Raw genomic sequence first — 16638 nt, 5'->3', positions numbered from 1 at the left:
ATAAGCACAATTACACAATCATCACAACACACACACACACTATGTAGCAGCATATGATCCTCACTTGATTCAAGAGGTAGTGGTCCAGCCCATCCTCAGAAAAGTCTGTCATTTTCACTATGTAACTGAGAACAATTCAGCTCTGATTTCTCCACCAGAATTTAGCGGACTGACTGGGGCTGACTAATGAGTGTGTGTGACCCGTTTTCCTGGGACTATGGTCCGGCTGTCGAAAGTGTTCCACCATCATTTTTTTTATACTAAAGAGCTTCCATGAGCCTTTGGGCCACCATGGTGACAACGACTTGATCGTAGCTGGGGTGTATTCATTTTTTTTCTGTTTTGCAACAGAAACCGTTTTTTTCCCAAACTGAAAACAAGTTTCTATTGGACAAATTCAGGTAGGTCCCTCAACATTTTATTTGTTTGCTCCATTTGTTTCCGTTCTTGGTTCCTAGAATAAACGGTTAATGGTTATCGTTGCAACAGAGTTTGAATAATGAATACACCCCTGGCCCTGCTCTGAACGTGCGGTCTGAAAAGCCCAAATAAGGGCCAGTAAAACAATGAACTGTGGATCTTTAGAACCCAAGAAGGACCTCCAGTGCCTCAGGACCCATTAGCACTAGATCCCTGGCTGAGGTCAATAGGGTTGTCCATTGGAATAGGAAAGAGGTTAAACTTACTTACACGGCTCAGAGTTAGTCATATAGCTGTGAGGTCAGAAATAACAAACCTGAGCTACGTTCAATACGTTTTTAAGTTCGGAATGTTCAATTGAATGGAAATGCTGCTGTACTGAACAACCAGATGAAAAACAGGGATACTGTTAAATACGTCACTCATTAGTTCAAGCCACACCTCACCACACTCATCAAACGGGAGCAAACGTACCTCAAAGTCTGTTCAAGAACATTTTGGTGTAAAGTATCGTTCAATAGAAACGGTTTCAAAACGTAGCAAGTGTTCAAGCAAACTAAAAAACTTGTGTTCTAGGTCTGAATCAGTCTCTGATTAGAATCAAAGAATATATAGTACATCGGCGGTAATTAATCCAAACAATTAAAACAAGTTTCTATTGGAGAAACGTTTTGCAACAGAATCGGCATAATGAATACACCCCTGCAGTACTGATCACAAGGTAAAGATTTAGAAAAAAAAGTGGACTTTAACAGTTAGGCTCCTACATAAAGAACATTAAACAACAGGTCATTTACTGGTTTCCTTTAATAATCAACATATTATGTACAAAGCCAGCCAAATAATATTCTACTACTGATCAAGGAAATCCTAAAATGTATTTGTCATTAAAATAGCTAAAGATTACATCAGTTAATATATAGAGAAGAAGTGACAAAACATTTAGAGTGGATCCTACAAAGACCTGATAAGTTTGTCTTCTCAATGGAGAGACCTGGTCGGTCTGCCCGTCACTAAAGACACACCTGACCATCATATTACTGATGTGTGTATTTGTGTGCCCGTGCGTGCTGAGGGCAGACCGAGCAGTTCACTTAATTACAGGTTAAAATGTCACTAAAGGAACCATGAGGTGGAAATATTATTACTGAACACAATAAAAAAGAAACAGAAGTTTAACATTAGAAAGGGTTGACAAAACATTGAAAATATGTTCCTATATCATTTTGCTTCAGTCATTGTCCAGAGAGCTCTGTCTGAGCAACGTGTAGAAGCTAGGGATAACCACACTGTACACACTGCAATCCGTCCAATGACACACAAGAACACTCAGGCCAGTCTGTCCAATGGGACACAGGATCACTGACGTTTCAAACACTTCCCCAGACAGCTAGAATACTGATAGGAGGGGCTGGGGAGGGAATGATTATCCAGAGAACAAGGGCTGGCAGTATCTGATGAGGTTCCTGCTCTATAACCACAACAACCTTGACTTCTGTCCACCTGGTGATGGTATCCATGGGGAGTACCTCTGATGCGCCCCAAAGAAAGTTACTGCGGAATAGAGAGAAAAATTAAAGTTACTAAATCACTCTACTACTCATCATTCATCTAATATGCATGAATGTTTGAATGTATGGTGGGTGAATGCTAGAATGAAGCTTGGGAGTTCTTACACTTAAGAAGCTTTTGCCACAGGGCTTCCTGTCCTCATCCTCGTCATCAGACACGTGCGGCTTCGCTATGGCCATCTCCTCTTTACTTGCCGCTATCATCTTACATTTCTACACACACAGAATGATATTAGAAACGTAAACAAATCATTGTGAACCCAGTCAGAATAATACAAGAGAACACCCCAAACAACACAGTTGTCCTCACATTTGAGTCTTGTCGTGCTTGTAACCTCAAGACACTACATAAAACATCTGGAACCGGGTGACTTGTCAGTAAGATGCAGGTTCATTCTCTTCATGTTTGTAACCTTTAAGGATATTTTGTGATTTTGGCAATGAAGCCCTTTATCTACTTCCTCGGAGTCAGGTCTCTGCATCCAGTATGAAGGAAGTTAGAGGTAGTTTTGTTAACCAATGCTAACTAGCATTAGCGCAATGGACTGGAAGACTATGGCATCTACTAGCATGCTAGCAGTTACCATAGACTTCCAGGCATGACGGTAACACTAGTTAGCAATTGTACAGTTAGCAAATTCTTTCAAACTGCATGCAGAGACATAAAAATGGTATCCACAAGATCATGACTCTGGGGAAGCAGATACAAGGCTTAATTGCCAAAATCATTACATAAAACAATACAAATGGGAGTCTGAGCTAAAGTTTGAAACTTGCTGTAATACATCATGGGGGGGGTCTACATCCTCAATTGATAAAGTAAATCTTTGTTATTACATACAGTACAGGTCTCTTGTAAGTCTTACCTCAGTGAGCTCCTTGATGCTGTAGATGTTGGCCTGCTGAGTCACCTTCCTCTTCACCTCCTCTATGTGGTCCAGGTTGAGGGGGGGAAGGGTTGTTTGGGGAGCCTGGCTAGGAGGGGGCTTGTTGGTGATGGTGGGGAGGGGAGCCATCTGGGGCATGTTTGACATCTGGGCCATGTTGGTGAGGGCTGCAGTCATGGTGGCAGCTTTCATACTGGCCATGGCAGCACTCATGGCCATATTGGACATGTTCATGTTGGGCATGTTCATGTTGGGCATGTTCATGTTGGGAATTCCCATGCCGGGCATGTTGAGAGGCAAGGGCAGGGGAAGAGGCAGATTCAGAGGGGTTGGGGCTGGGTTGGGCAGGGGAAGCTGGAGGATGGCCTTGGGTCTCAGACTCTCTGGAATGGGCACACCTGCTTTAGCACACATGGCTGCTGCATTGGCCTTCGCTATCTCCAGGAGCTGGTCTTTGTCTGTGAAGAGAGAAAGGGGAGAGGAAAGGGGAGAACAGACATCTGTCAACAGTGGAATTTTAGACTACATTATCACACCTAATCTGTTCTAAGGTGCCTAGAACAGCCACCATTAAACTGAGGGTACTTAACTATGACAATACATTGGATTGGTGTATGTAAATACGGAGTGGCTGCGGATCCAAGTTCTCTGGTACCCTCTTTCCGACAGCTAAAGGTCCTAAGCTTCTGCACATGTGTGGGATTCTCTACTTTACACCCAGTCTCTGCTGTACTCGTTCAGCTGTCCATAGAACAGGCTACTCTGGCGAATGGTGCTTGTTTAATAAAGTTCGATCAAATCTGAAACAATGTCTGCTAGATAGCATGATAGTATTCTATATAACAGAACCAAATATAATAGCATAGTATTACGTTACTGTAAGACAAAAAACACCCTAAAATATCATAAGAAACTAGGTGATGATTGTGAGAATGCTCACATTCAAGTCTAAGTTTTACTGATGAAACGTCCATGCAGCATCAATTAGTTTCATGGGGATATGCATTTAGATCTTCTTGAGCTAGCAACAGTGTCGTTCGAAGTAACCTAGTGTTGTTTTGAATTATGTACAATAAGCGAATTTTATTGCAAATTTTGTTAAACTGTAGCATACCTGTGTTTTGTTTCAATCAAAGCACATTTTGCTTAGTGGTGCACGCATGGTGAGTTTTGGCTGCATGAGAGAAGTGCGACCATTCGCACAACCGTCCAAATATCTCGTTAAGAAATTAGGTGGTTATTTTTGTCTTACAGTAACGTTATACTATGCTATTATATTCGGTAAAACACTATCATTATGTGATCTTGCAGACATTGATTCAGCTTTCGCCAGAGTAGCCTGTACTCTGGGCAGCTGAACAAGTAGAGCACAGATTGTGTGTAAAATAGAGAATCCTGCACATGCGCAGAAGCTTCGTAGCTTTAGCTGTTGGGAAGAGGGTTCCAAAGAACTCCATACTTGTAGTCTTACCCAGCTCAGTGAGACGAGGAGGGGTCTTGCTGGCACTGCGGCGGGTTCGAGATGTGGACCGGCGCTTGCGGAGGATGAGGATGGGTGAATGGCTTGGTTCCCGTTTCCATCGGTCGCGGCGGTCAAACGAGCGATTTCGCATGATGGGTCGGCGCCGTCGCGACCCGGACCTTCTCCTCCGGCCTGGAGAACGAGACTTGAGGCGTTTGCTCCTGTCTGTGGATTTGGACCTCTTCCTTCTGGCCGGGGAGCGGGACTTTGAGTGCTTGGCCCTGGACTTGGAACGCGATTTCCTGCGCCGTGCTGGTGACTTAGAGCGTGATCTCCTGCGCCGGACAGGACTTCTGGACTTGGACCTCTTCTTCCGTCTGGCAGGCGGGGAGACAGACTTCCTTTTCCTGGATGGGGACTTGGAACACCTCCTTCTGGAGGCAGATTTGGACTGAGAGGGAGAGGTAGACTTGGACCGGGAGCACCTCCGTGAGGGAGAGGTGGACGTCTTTCTGTCGGCAGGTGAGTTGGACTTCCTGGCAGGAGATGCTGATTTTGAGGACTGACGTTGTTTCGAGGATGATGCCTTCTTGATGGAGGATTTAGAAGATGATGCCCTGTAGCGACGATCAGCACAAACGGTCTCTGGTGAAACAGACCTGGAGATAGCATGCTCATCTGGCTCTTCTTCAGAGGAGCTTGTTGGGCTTCTTGCTCCCTTTGGCTCTTCTGCTGCGGAGTCGTGGTCTTCAGATGGAATCTCAGAGCTGCTCTCGTCAGCCTGCCCAGCCACTGGCTTGCCCTGTATGATAGAACTGGAGGCTGCAGCCCAAGGGAAGGGCTTCCAGGGCCCTGCTGCAGCTGCTGCTACTGCCTCCCCAACAGGCTTGTTAGGTGCTTCATCATTCACAGTCTTGTCTGCAGTATGTTTGACCGATTTCAGGTCTTTGGCAGTAGATCTGGATCTTGAGCGTTCTGGGGATACGCTCTCAGATTGTCTGTGGCTTAAGACAGACCTGGATTTCGATATGTCTCTTTTGGGCGATTTTGACAGTGAACACTTGTTTCTTTTCAGGGATTTGGATTTAGGAGTACGAGACCTGTTACATGGCGATGGTGATCTTGATGGTTTACTGCGTCTTGGGGATCTGGACTTTGTCCTGCTCCGCTTTGGTGATCTAGAAAGTATTTTCTGTACTGGTGAACTGGATTTCCTGCAGCTCCTGGAGCGGGACTTGGTGTTCTTGCCGGTTGGGGATTTGGACAGTGAGCCTTTCCTGTTCCTCTTCAGGATCACGACAGAGCGGGAGCGAGTACGCTTGCCTCTCCTGACCGGAGACCGGGACCGTCGTGTCCTGGGGGGGGACCTCTTCCTGTGAGACGGGGAGCTGCTCTTGGAGCGCCGGCCTCTTCTCCGGGACCGGGAATGACGGAGCCGTCTAGATTTGGAGCGTGAACGGCGAGTCAGCCTCACAGGCGAGCGGGACCTTGAGGGTCTACCACGACGAGGGGGAGGGGTCCTGATCCTCGACCTCCTGACACGACCACGAGGCCTGGATTCAGACCGCCGCCCTCGTCTTGGAGACGGAGACAGTTTGCGGCCCCTCCTAGGGGACAAAGGAGAAGACTTGCGTCCCCACCTGGGGGACAAAGGAGACGACTTGCGTCCCCTCCTGGGTGATAAAGGAGACGACTTGCGTCCTCTCCTGGGGGACAGAGAAGGGGACTTGCGCCTTCTCCTGGGGGACAGAGAAGGGGACTTGCGTCTTCTCCTGGGGGACAGAGAAGGGGACTTGCGTCCTCTCCTGGGGGACAGAGAAGGGGACTTGCGTCCTCTCCTGGGGGACAGAGAAGGGGACTTGCGTCCTCTCCTGGGGGACAGAGAAGGGGACTTGCGTCCTCTCCTGGGGGACAGAGAAGGGGACTTGCGTCCTCTCCTGGGGGACAGAGAAGGGGACTTGCGTCCTCTCCTGGGGGACAGAGAAGGGGACTTGCGTCCTCTCCTGGGGGACAGAGAAGGGGACTTGCGTCCTCTCCTGGGGGACAGAGAAGGGGACTTGCGTCCTCTCCTGGGGGACAGAGAAGGGGACTTGCGTCCTCTCCTGGGGGACAGAGAAGGGGACTTGCGTCCTCTCCTGGGGGACAGAGAAGGGGACTTGCGTCCTCTCCTGGGGGACAGAGAAGGGGACTTGCGTCCTCTCCTGGGGGACAGAGAAGGGGACTTGCGTCCTCTCCTGGGGGACAGAGAAGGGGACTTGCGTCCTCTCCTGGGGGACAGAGAAGGTGACTTGCGTCCTCTCCTGGGGGACAGAGAAGGGGACTTACGTCCTCTCCTGGGGGACTTGCGTCCTCTCCTGGGGGACAAAGGTGACTTGCTTCCTCTTCTAGGGGACAGAGGAGACTTGTGTCCTCTCTTAGGAGTCAGAGAATGGGACTTAAGTCCTCTCCTAGGGGACATAGAAAGGGACTTACATCCTGTCCTTTTAAGGGACTTAGACTGCTTCCTCTTGGGAGTCATGCTCTTTGAGAAGGATCGAGACCTGCCTCTGCTAGACACAGGCAGACCAGACAATCGCTTGGGGCTTTGTGAACGACTGCGGCTTGATCTGGACCGCTTGGAGCTTGTCGAATGACTATGACTCGATCTGGCTCTTTTAGTGTCCGTCAGTGACTGTGACCTTGACCGTGAGGGAGCATGGTTATTCACCTTTGACCTCTGCCCTGCGTTTGTCTCCTCTCTCTGGCCGCCTTGCTTGGGGATGATGTCTGGAAGCTCCTGGGTGTGACTGAAGCGCCTGTCGCTCCGTGAATCTTCTGCCTTTATGACGGAGACTGTCTGTTCCTCCCTGTTAGCAGGGGGCGCCTTCTCTTCTGTCTTTCCTCGTGCATCCGCAGAGTGCTCATCCGAGGTTTGACACATTTTCAGAGATCCCTCTTTTTGGCCGAGAGTTAGGCGCAGGGAGGACACCCTTTCCTCTTGTTTGGCTTTAGACAGGATGGGAACTGCTTGCACAACCGTGCCAGCTGGCTTCTCCTCAGACTCAGAATCTGTCCCTGACATAGATTCGCTCTCTGATGGGGAGTGTAAAGGCGAGTTCTTCTCCTGCTTCTCTTCCCCCTTTCTCCTCCTCTTTTTCTTCTTTTTTCCAACATGTCTTTTGTGTTTTCTGGCTTTAGCATCACATACCTCAGGTTTATCTGCTTGGACCGGTACACAGGCATTAGCAACAAATAACTTTAGCATCTATTCATTTCCTACACCCGAACACCGAGCCACACTCCTTACCTGTGATCAAGCCCTTTGTTGCCTCATCTTTTGTATCTGCTCCTGCATCAGAAGCCACTAGGCCAGCACTCCTCAAGCTAAAAACAACAAATAAAACATTTATTATAACAGCAAATATTCACAATCGTCCCAATAGTATGAAGACAAACAAGAGCCTGTTGGCTGATTAGTGCAACATTTCTGCTGCTTTGTCTCCTATATTCCAGTCAGGAAACCATCTACAGGTGACCAGGCAACACCCTGTTCTGTCTAGCACAGGTCTGGGTGTAATGGCAGAGTCTAGCAGTGAGTGCATTCAATTATTTGGCCCATGTTGCTCTGGTGGGAGGAGTATGCGCCGGGTGAAAAGTAATTGCATTCGTTTTGGAACTGCGCTGCCTCCCAGGCGTGAGCCAGGTGCCCTGCTCTGGCTGACGGCGAAGTCTTCTCAAAACAAAAGTGGCATAGGTTAAGCACGTGCACAGCAGTTAAGCTTAATCTAACTTCCTCATTGTTGTGGTTCTAACGGGAGTCGTCAAACAATGTTCTGGTTCTAATGGGAAGAGCCTCACCCTGCTCTGGTTCTGACTGGTGGCTTCTCTACGTCGGACTCTGGGACCGACTCTGAGCTGGTCTCCCGCTCTCCCTTGCCGCGTTTCTTCTTCTTCTTCTTGCCCTTGTGTTTTTTGTGCTTCTTGTTCTTTTTGTGCGGCATCTCACTTCCTTCTTTTGCAGACGTTTCCTCTAGAGTGTGTTCACTCTCTGCTGCCTCGTCCCCACCTGCACAGATTAACCAATCATATTCCTTATTTACAGATTAGCCAACCACATTCTTTAGTCACAGATTAACCAATCGCATTTCTTTGTCTGGATAAATTACAAGTATGGTGAATTTCATCAGCAACATGGGACATACATTCCTAACGAAAGGTGGCCAGGAAGAGAATTGGCAACCTCTGGTGTGTGTGTCGTTGGCATTTCATGATCTAGCCAATCCAGCTCGAACCTCCAGCGGCATAGCTATAGCTATCTTGAGGTCGAGACGATAGTCTACTGAAAGCACGGCAAAGAAATGTTCACCAAACATTTACTTGCGGCAGTGTTTCCTCTAGGTTCACTTAAGTGTTGCACTGCTCCACGGCAGAATAATTTCCACCACACCAAAATAAACTTTCTAACAAATATAGTTTCAATAAAGTTCTGTAAAGCACATTCACTTTTCTTGGTAAAAAGATAATCTGTCTGGGTTCAACACAGTTCTGAAGGTTATTCAGCTCTGTGAGCTGTGGCAGGCAGCCTGCAACTCAAGAAACACCAGTGCCAGTGACAAGTGCACAAGTGACCCATGCTCGATACAGACACACTCTATGGCTCGAAACACAATTCACTGGAATCACTTCAGAATGCACCTGTGCGAGAAATGGCACGCCAGGGACCAGTACGCGAGTGACCAGTGCGCAATACAGAAGCTCTGCGGCGTGAAACAATTCACTTGAATCCCCTCAGAGTGATCCTGCATGAGAAACTGCAAGAAAGGTAAGTTAGGTTGTTTGACTAACATTAGCAAGCCAACTAGTTAACTACATAAGCTAGATATAACCTAAAAACGAACATCATTTAGCTCTATAATATTGCTGCCACAATTGTAATGGCAATTAGCTATCAAATATTCACAAGTATGTTGATGATAGAAACATGATTAACTAACGTTACTAGTCTAGCAAGTTAGCTAGTTTGTTTGGAACTGTATAAAGTGCAAGCAAGATAGCTACATTTATCTGTCTTCAATTTAATTTTTTTCTCAAGTGAGTGAAATATTTCCAGCCGCAGCAGCAAAAGAGAAAGGGGGAGCAGGGACAAGAGTGTCAGGTAACGTTAACTTACCAAGCTAACGCTCAAAATTCTAAAAGATGTGCAACATAATAGTGAAGACATCAAAACTATGAACACATATGGAATCATGTAGTAACCACAAAAGTGTTAAACAAATCAAAATATATTTTAGATTCTTCAAAGTAGCCACCCTTTGCCTTGATGACAGCTTTGCACACTCTTGGCATTCTCTCAACCAGATTCATGAGGTAGTCACCTGGAATGCATTTCAATGAACAGGTGTGCCTTGTTAAAAGTTAACGTGTGCAATTTCTTTCCTTCTTAATGCATTTGAGCCAATCAGTTGTGTTGTGACAAGGTATGGGTGGTATACAGAAGATAGCCCTATTTGGTAAAATACCAAGTCCTTATTATGGCAAGAACAGCTCAAATAAGCAAAGATAAAAAGCAATCCATCATTACTTTAAGAGATGAAGGTTAGTCAAAAATGTCAGGAACTTTGAAAGTTTCTTCAAGTGCAGTCGCAAAAACCATTAAGCTCTATTATGAAACTGGCTCTCATGAGGACCGTTAGTCTTAATTTGAGATTTTTGTTAAAACCGCTGTGTCTTTGTGAGACTAAATGGATTATCTCTTTATGTGTAGTTACACTGTGAAGCATGGAGGTGGTGGTGTGATGGTGCTTTGCTGGTGACAGTGTGATTTATTTCGAATTCAAGGTACATTTAACCAGCATGGCTACCACAGCATTCTACAGCGATTCACCATCCCATCTGCTTTGTGCTTAGTGGGACTATCATTTGTGTTTCAACAGGACAATGACCCAACACACCTCCAGACTGTGTAAGGGCTATTTTTCCAAAAAAGAGTGATGGAGTGCTGCATGAGATGACCTGGCCTTCACAATCACCTGACCTCAACCCAATTGAGATGGTTGGGTTGAACTGGACCGCAGGGTGAAGAAAAAGCAGACAACAAGTGCTCAGCATATGTGGGAAATCCTTCAAGAATATTGGAAAATAATTCCTCATTAAGCTGGTTGAGAGAATGCCAAGAGTGTGCAAAGCTGTCATCAAGGCAAAGGGTGGCTACGAACTTTGAAGAATCTCAAATATAAAATACATTTAGATTTGTTTAACACTTTTTTGGTTACTACATGATTCCATATGTGTTATTTCATAGTTTTGATGTCTTCACTATTATTTTACAATGTAGGAAATAGTCAAATAAAGAAAAACCCTAGAATGAGTAGGTGCGTCCAAACTTTTGACTGGTACTGTATATACTGCACATTTACACATGCAGCCCAAAGCGGGAGGTTTAAAAAAGACTTACTAGCCGCCAAAGTTTCGGAGTATGTCTGGGCATGGGTTTCCAGTTGCTGGTGAAACTCTGATAACCAGAGAATATTCAGAAAGATATTAAATCCACCTTTTGTGCTGAGTGAGGAGATCCCTCGTCATCTTAGCTGCCAGACATATTACATTTCCCAACATCTAAGCTGGAACTAGTTATTTCTAAAAGACGTGGCCACGTGTATAAATAGGTGACAGCACAGCACAACCCAATCAAAGATCTACGTCACACACGAGAAGCCTTTCTCACTTGGTACAAAATGTTGATTTAATATACTTCTGAATATTTCCTAATTATTGGAGTTCCACCAGCAACTAGAAACAGGTGTTTATAAGACACCGGTGCTTTCCAAATGAGAATTTAAGAAGCATTGCCAAGTAAGTGAATTTCCCGTATTTAGGTATAACCCTCTATGTGAGGATAACCATCCATCGCATTACAGGCATATTTCTATAGTAAATCTTTAACACACCTTGCCGAGTGTCCATCGCACACTCCATTTTATCAGCTCTGTGTGGGGGTGAGTGATGGCCTGAAAACCTCTGGCCCCTAGCACTGTTCTCCTGGCCCTCGTCTCTCACTCTATAAGGAAAAACAGTACAGTTACTCCAGGGCACTCAACAGGGATGTGTTGATTAGTTGGATTCCGTTGCTAAATCTTCCATCTGTTGCAAAACCGTTTATAGGCCTACTCTGAACTGAAACCTTTTGCAACGAAAATGAGTGTTTCTATTGGACAAATTCAGGTAGGTCCTTCCCCTTTTCTTTTGTGTGGTTCCTACTTTAGAATAAACGGTTTCCATTGCAAAACGTTTTGCAACTGAATCTGACTAATGAATACATCCCTGGCTGTTTCAGAATGTCAAGACAATACAAATGAATTACATTACTACCGTTAAACAAACAGCCATGAATGTCCTCTTGGTTACACTGAGTCTGGGCACACAACAAAAAGAAACACACTGCAGCAGTATTACATAACCAATGACCCACTTACATGCAACCTTTTTGTAATCGTCCATCTCAACTGGAAATAACGCTTGCTAGGTAACGTTAGATAAAAACAACTGTGCTGAACACTGGCTAAGAGTTAGAAAGGTACTTTGCTGGGCAACTACATAGCAACTAAAGTAGCTAAGTAAAGTAACGTTACCCCGCTAGCACTAACGTTAGCTAGTTGGCGTATAGTTAGCTAGCGTAGCACGCTAATGCTAGCTAGTTATCAACGAGAGGATTGTGTCGTTTTTAAACCCACCCAATGGTCCAAAAAAGTTAGCAGTCTTAAGCGTGGCAACTTTTAATACTTGAACTTTAAAATGACTAATGTAGCTAGCTAGTTAGCCACTACGGGTTATCTAACAAAGACACGCCGTATCAGCACCCGCGGCCTCATTCATTCGACTAGCTTGCTAGCAGTTGGTAGATTACTTGACTCGTCGCACAAAACCAACAATATGTATGCAGACAACCGATGCTTGCGTATTAAGACATTTGTACACTGTTTTTTTTTATTTACCTATGTCTCCAATTCCTTGAATTTAAATAGTTAGGAAATCCAGCAACGCCTGTTTAATGGTAGTCGCCATCTTCACAGGACGCCATGATAGTTTGGGGAGACCCAGTAATCCCAGAATGCTGTCCTGGGCGGCAAATTCCGAGAGGAATCTCCATGGCAACTCAGAGATGAAGGCTCTTCTTTAAAAATCAACAAATAATCAAAGAAATCATACATTCTATTATTAATTCGACCAATATATTCTATATATTTCTATGACAGAGGCATATGGCACAGGGGCCATATAAATAGACACTTTAGCTGAGACAGGTTGTAAGGTTTTTTTCTCTACAACCCAATATGTAGGCCTATTCTATACAATAGCCTATATACAGTGTATTTATTGCATTGGGGCATGGGGCAGAGTAAAAAGCCATGCAGCAGACCGTGTGACACAATGTCCCTCAAAAAACAAAACATATTTGGTTAGCAGAGACTTCAATTAATAATTACCACCCCAGTTTAGCTAAGACTAAACCAAGTTTCCATCCTACATTATATGTGAGTAAAGTAGGCCTAAAATAGGCCTCATGGAAACAGCACATTTGCCAGTAAACTTTCCAAATGTTGACAAAACAAAATACTCTAGATAAGGTGGGTTCTTCTTGTGTAGGTAAAATAATTTATACAAGAACAAATGTTGATATATGTTGTGTGGTCCTCCCACTTGACTCTGTCAAGCATGGAGTTTATTAGGCTACATATGAAATATGTTATGATGAACTTCATGGTGGTGAAATTGCACGCTGTTTAGCTTGATGCTCCTTTCCAAGAAAATTGAGGGTCTTATTCTGGTGACATGATGTCGATGCTTGACTGTCGTTACACAAATAAAAATAATCTCTCTCTTTTGTCCATAATAATCTTATCATGTATACTATTGGCTATATATGCAGTGTAGCCTATCTGCGAGCTGTTGGCTAGTGCAGCGCCAATACCGGTGGGCACATTCACTAGCCTATATAAGGCAACATTTTTTGAGACAAACCATCAGTGGAGTTGAAAATGAGATGGAAACCCAATTAACTAGTATTTTTATATTCGGTAGGCTACTTAGGAATGTAACCACAGCATGCGCTGACCAACTGGCAAGTGTCTTCACTGACATTTTCAACCTGTCCCTAACTGAGTCTGTAATACCAACATGTTTCAAGCAGACCACCATCGCCCCTGTGCCCAAGACTAAGGTAACCTGCCTAAGGTAACCTGCCTAAATGACTACCGACCCGTAGCACTCACGTCTGTAGCCATGAAGTGCTTTGAAAGGCTGATCATGGCTCACATCAACACCATTATCCCAGAAACCCTAGACCCACTCAAATTTTCACACTGCCCCAACAGATCCACAGATGATGCAATCTCTATTCCACTCAACACTGCCATTTCCCACCTGGAAAAAAGGAACACCTATGTGAGAATGCTATTCATTGACTACAGCTCAGCGTTCAACACCATAGTGCCCTCAAAGCTCATCACTAAGCTAAGGACCCTGGGACTAAACACCTTCCTCTGCAACTAGATCCTGGACTTCCTGACGGGTCGCCCCCAGGTGGTAAGGGTAGGTAACAACACATCCGCCACGCTGATCCTCAACACGGGGGCCCCTCAGGGGTGCGTGCACAGTCCCCTTCGGTACTCCCTGTTCACTCATAACTGCATGGCCAGGCACAACTCCAACACCATCATCAAGTTTGCAGATGACACAGTGGTAGGCCTGATCACCAACAACGATGAGACAACCTATAGGGAGGAGGTCAGAGACCTGGCCGTGTGGTGCCAGGACAACAACCTCTCCCTCAACGTGATCAAGACAAAGGAGATGATTGTGGACTACAGGAAAAGGAGGACCGAGCACGGCACCATTCTCATCGACGGAGCTGCAGTGGAGCAGGTTGAGAGCTTCAAGTTCCTTGGGGTCCATATCACCAACAAACTATCATGGTCCAAACACACTAAGACAGTGTAGGCACGACAAAGCCTATTCACCCCCAGGAGACTGAATAGATTTGGAATGGGTCCTAAGATCCTCAAAAGGTTCTACTGCTGCACCATCGAGAGCATCCTGACTGGTTGCATCACTGCCTGGTATGGCAACTGCTCGGCCTCCGACTGCAAGGCACTACAGAGGGTAGTGCGTACGGCCCAGTACATCACTGGGGCCAAGCTTCCTGCCATCCAGGACCTCTATACCAGGCGGTGTCAGAGGAAGGCCCTAAAAATTGTCAAAGACTCTAGCCACCCTAGTCATGGACTCTTCTCTCTGCTACCGCACGGCAAGCGGTACTGGAGCGCCAAGTCTAGGTCCAAAAGGCTTCTTAACAGCTTCTACCTCCAAGCCATAAGACTCCTGAACAGCAAATCAAAGGGCTACCCAGACCTCTCTTTTACACTGCTGCTACTCTCTGTTTATTATCTATGCATAGTCACTTTAACTCTACCTACATGTGAATATGACCTCAATTACCTCGACTAACTGGTGCCCCCGCACATTGACTCTGTACCGGTACCCCCTGGATATAGCCTCGCTATTATTATTTTACTGCTGCTGTTTAATTATTTGTTACTTTTATTTTTTATTTATCTATTTTTTACTTAACACTTTTTTCTTAAAACTTCGCAAAGCATTGTTGGTTAAGGGCTTGTAAAGCATTTCACTGTAAGGTCTACACCTGTTGTATTCGGCGCATGTGACAAATAACATTTGATATGCACTACGGAATTACGCACAGCCAATTTTATCCGCAACAAGTTAATTTGATGGAAACACATCACTAGCTGGGTTTCCATCCAATTGTCTACAGATTTTCATGCAAATATTCTAAAATCTGTATTTTCACACCAGTGGTGTGTTTCCACCAAATGGACACAAAATGTAACCTACTTTTCCGCTTAAGTTTTCATGTAGCCTACCGAATAAAAATCAAAAGTTCAATGTGTTTCCATCACCTTTTCAACTCTATTGATAGTTCTGTCATAAAAACTGTGTAATTGTGTCAAATAGCAAATGTGCCTACTCTGGTCCTGGCACGTGCGCTCTAGCCAGCAACTCGCAGATACAGTGCGGTTAGGCTAGTCTACATAATGAGATTTTTATGGATATAGGCCTAAAAACGAGAATATTTGTATTTGTCAAACGGCAGTCAAGGATCAATCATCGTGTCACCAGAAACAAAATACCCTTTTCAAACATCTTTCTCATAAATACAGGTATTTTATCAACCAGCACATTTGAGTTCAGCCATAATATTTGTTGTAATATTTGTTCTATCTTTTCAGGGGGATGAAATTGACATTGTAGCCAGCTCTGCAATGCTTGTTTGAAAAGGAGAGATACTTTGAAAAAGTATCATTTTCAATAAATCAAAAATGAGACATGGCAATCTGCACAAAGGCAAAAAGGACATTTTTAAACAATGGGTGAGCTTTTCTTAGTAATCTACTTGAGAACCATTTAGGGTACAAGTAAAACTTTTGAATAAGTGAAGCTTTTAGAGAGAGGTTTAGTGCTTTTATATTTAATAATCTCAACCCACCCAATTCATATTCATTATATACAGTAGATAGGCACGCTTTATTTTGTCTGGTTTAGCATCCCAAATAAAGCAAAATATTTTTTGCTCATATGATTTGAAAAACGATTCATCAGGAGTAGGCAGCGCCATAAGTAAGTGAGTAAACTGAGATATGACTAAGGAGTTAATCAGGGAAATGTTTCCATAAATAGACAAGTATTTACCTCTCCATGGTTGCAGGATCTTGTAAACATTTTACACGTTTTCTATTGAAATTCATTGTGGAGAGCTCATTAATATATTTTGTGATATGAATACCAAGTATGTCTACTTCACCGTCAGCCCATTTTATAGGTAAACTGCAGGGTAATATAAAAAGTTTTATTTTTTAAAGATTCAATACATAATATTGTTCACTTATCATATTTAGGTTTTAGTCCAGAGAGTTCAGAAAAGTAATCTAGATCTTCAATGAGACATTGCAGGGATCTAGCTTGTAGACTTAATATAAAACTTGAGTCATCGGCATACATGGACACCTTTGGGGCAATGGAGGGGGCGGAGTAAAAAGCCGCAGCAGGCCTTGCCACACAGTCCCCCTAAAAAAAAAACATATGTCTTTGTAAAAAAAAAATACACACGTATATAATTTTAAAAACATATTTGGTTAGAACTAGAGACCGTACTGAATAATTTCCACCCCACTTTAGCTAAGACAGGTGTTTCCTCTACAGTCCAATATTATCAACATACCAGTCTCAACATTGTATCTTTCAT

At 44.5% G+C, this 16638-nt stretch overlaps 1 protein-coding gene across 2 annotated transcripts; it reads right to left on the bottom strand.

Moving 5' to 3' along the window:
- Positions 1 to 1209: 1209 nt before the first annotated feature.
- Positions 1210 to 12425, bottom strand: sona (SON DNA and RNA binding protein a). Of its 2 annotated transcripts, none has more exons than XM_029711714.1 (8): positions 12311 to 12425; positions 11267 to 11376; positions 8178 to 8385; positions 7627 to 7703; positions 4350 to 7541; positions 2858 to 3336; positions 2097 to 2204; positions 1210 to 1974 (listed from the first exon to the last, which is right to left on the bottom strand). In XM_029711714.1, exons 2-8 carry the CDS (start codon positions 11292 to 11294, stop codon positions 1972 to 1974), a joined length of 4095 nt encoding a protein of 1364 aa, XP_029567574.1. In that variant the 5' UTR covers positions 11295 to 11376; positions 12311 to 12425; the 3' UTR covers positions 1210 to 1971. The 2 variants fall into 2 exon arrangements, with proteins under 2 accessions (XP_029567574.1, XP_029567575.1); XM_029711715.1 differs by having other exon boundaries at positions 4350 to 7538.
- Between the last annotated feature and the right edge of the window lie 4213 nt (positions 12426 to 16638).

The sequence above is a fragment of the Salmo trutta genome, chromosome 24 (genome assembly GCF_901001165.1).
Source record: "Salmo trutta chromosome 24, fSalTru1.1, whole genome shotgun sequence".
Classification (NCBI taxonomy): Eukaryota; Metazoa; Chordata; class Actinopteri; order Salmoniformes; family Salmonidae; genus Salmo; species Salmo trutta.
Note: the sequence above shows the minus strand (reverse complement) of the source record. Positions and strands in the feature narration are given on the sequence as shown.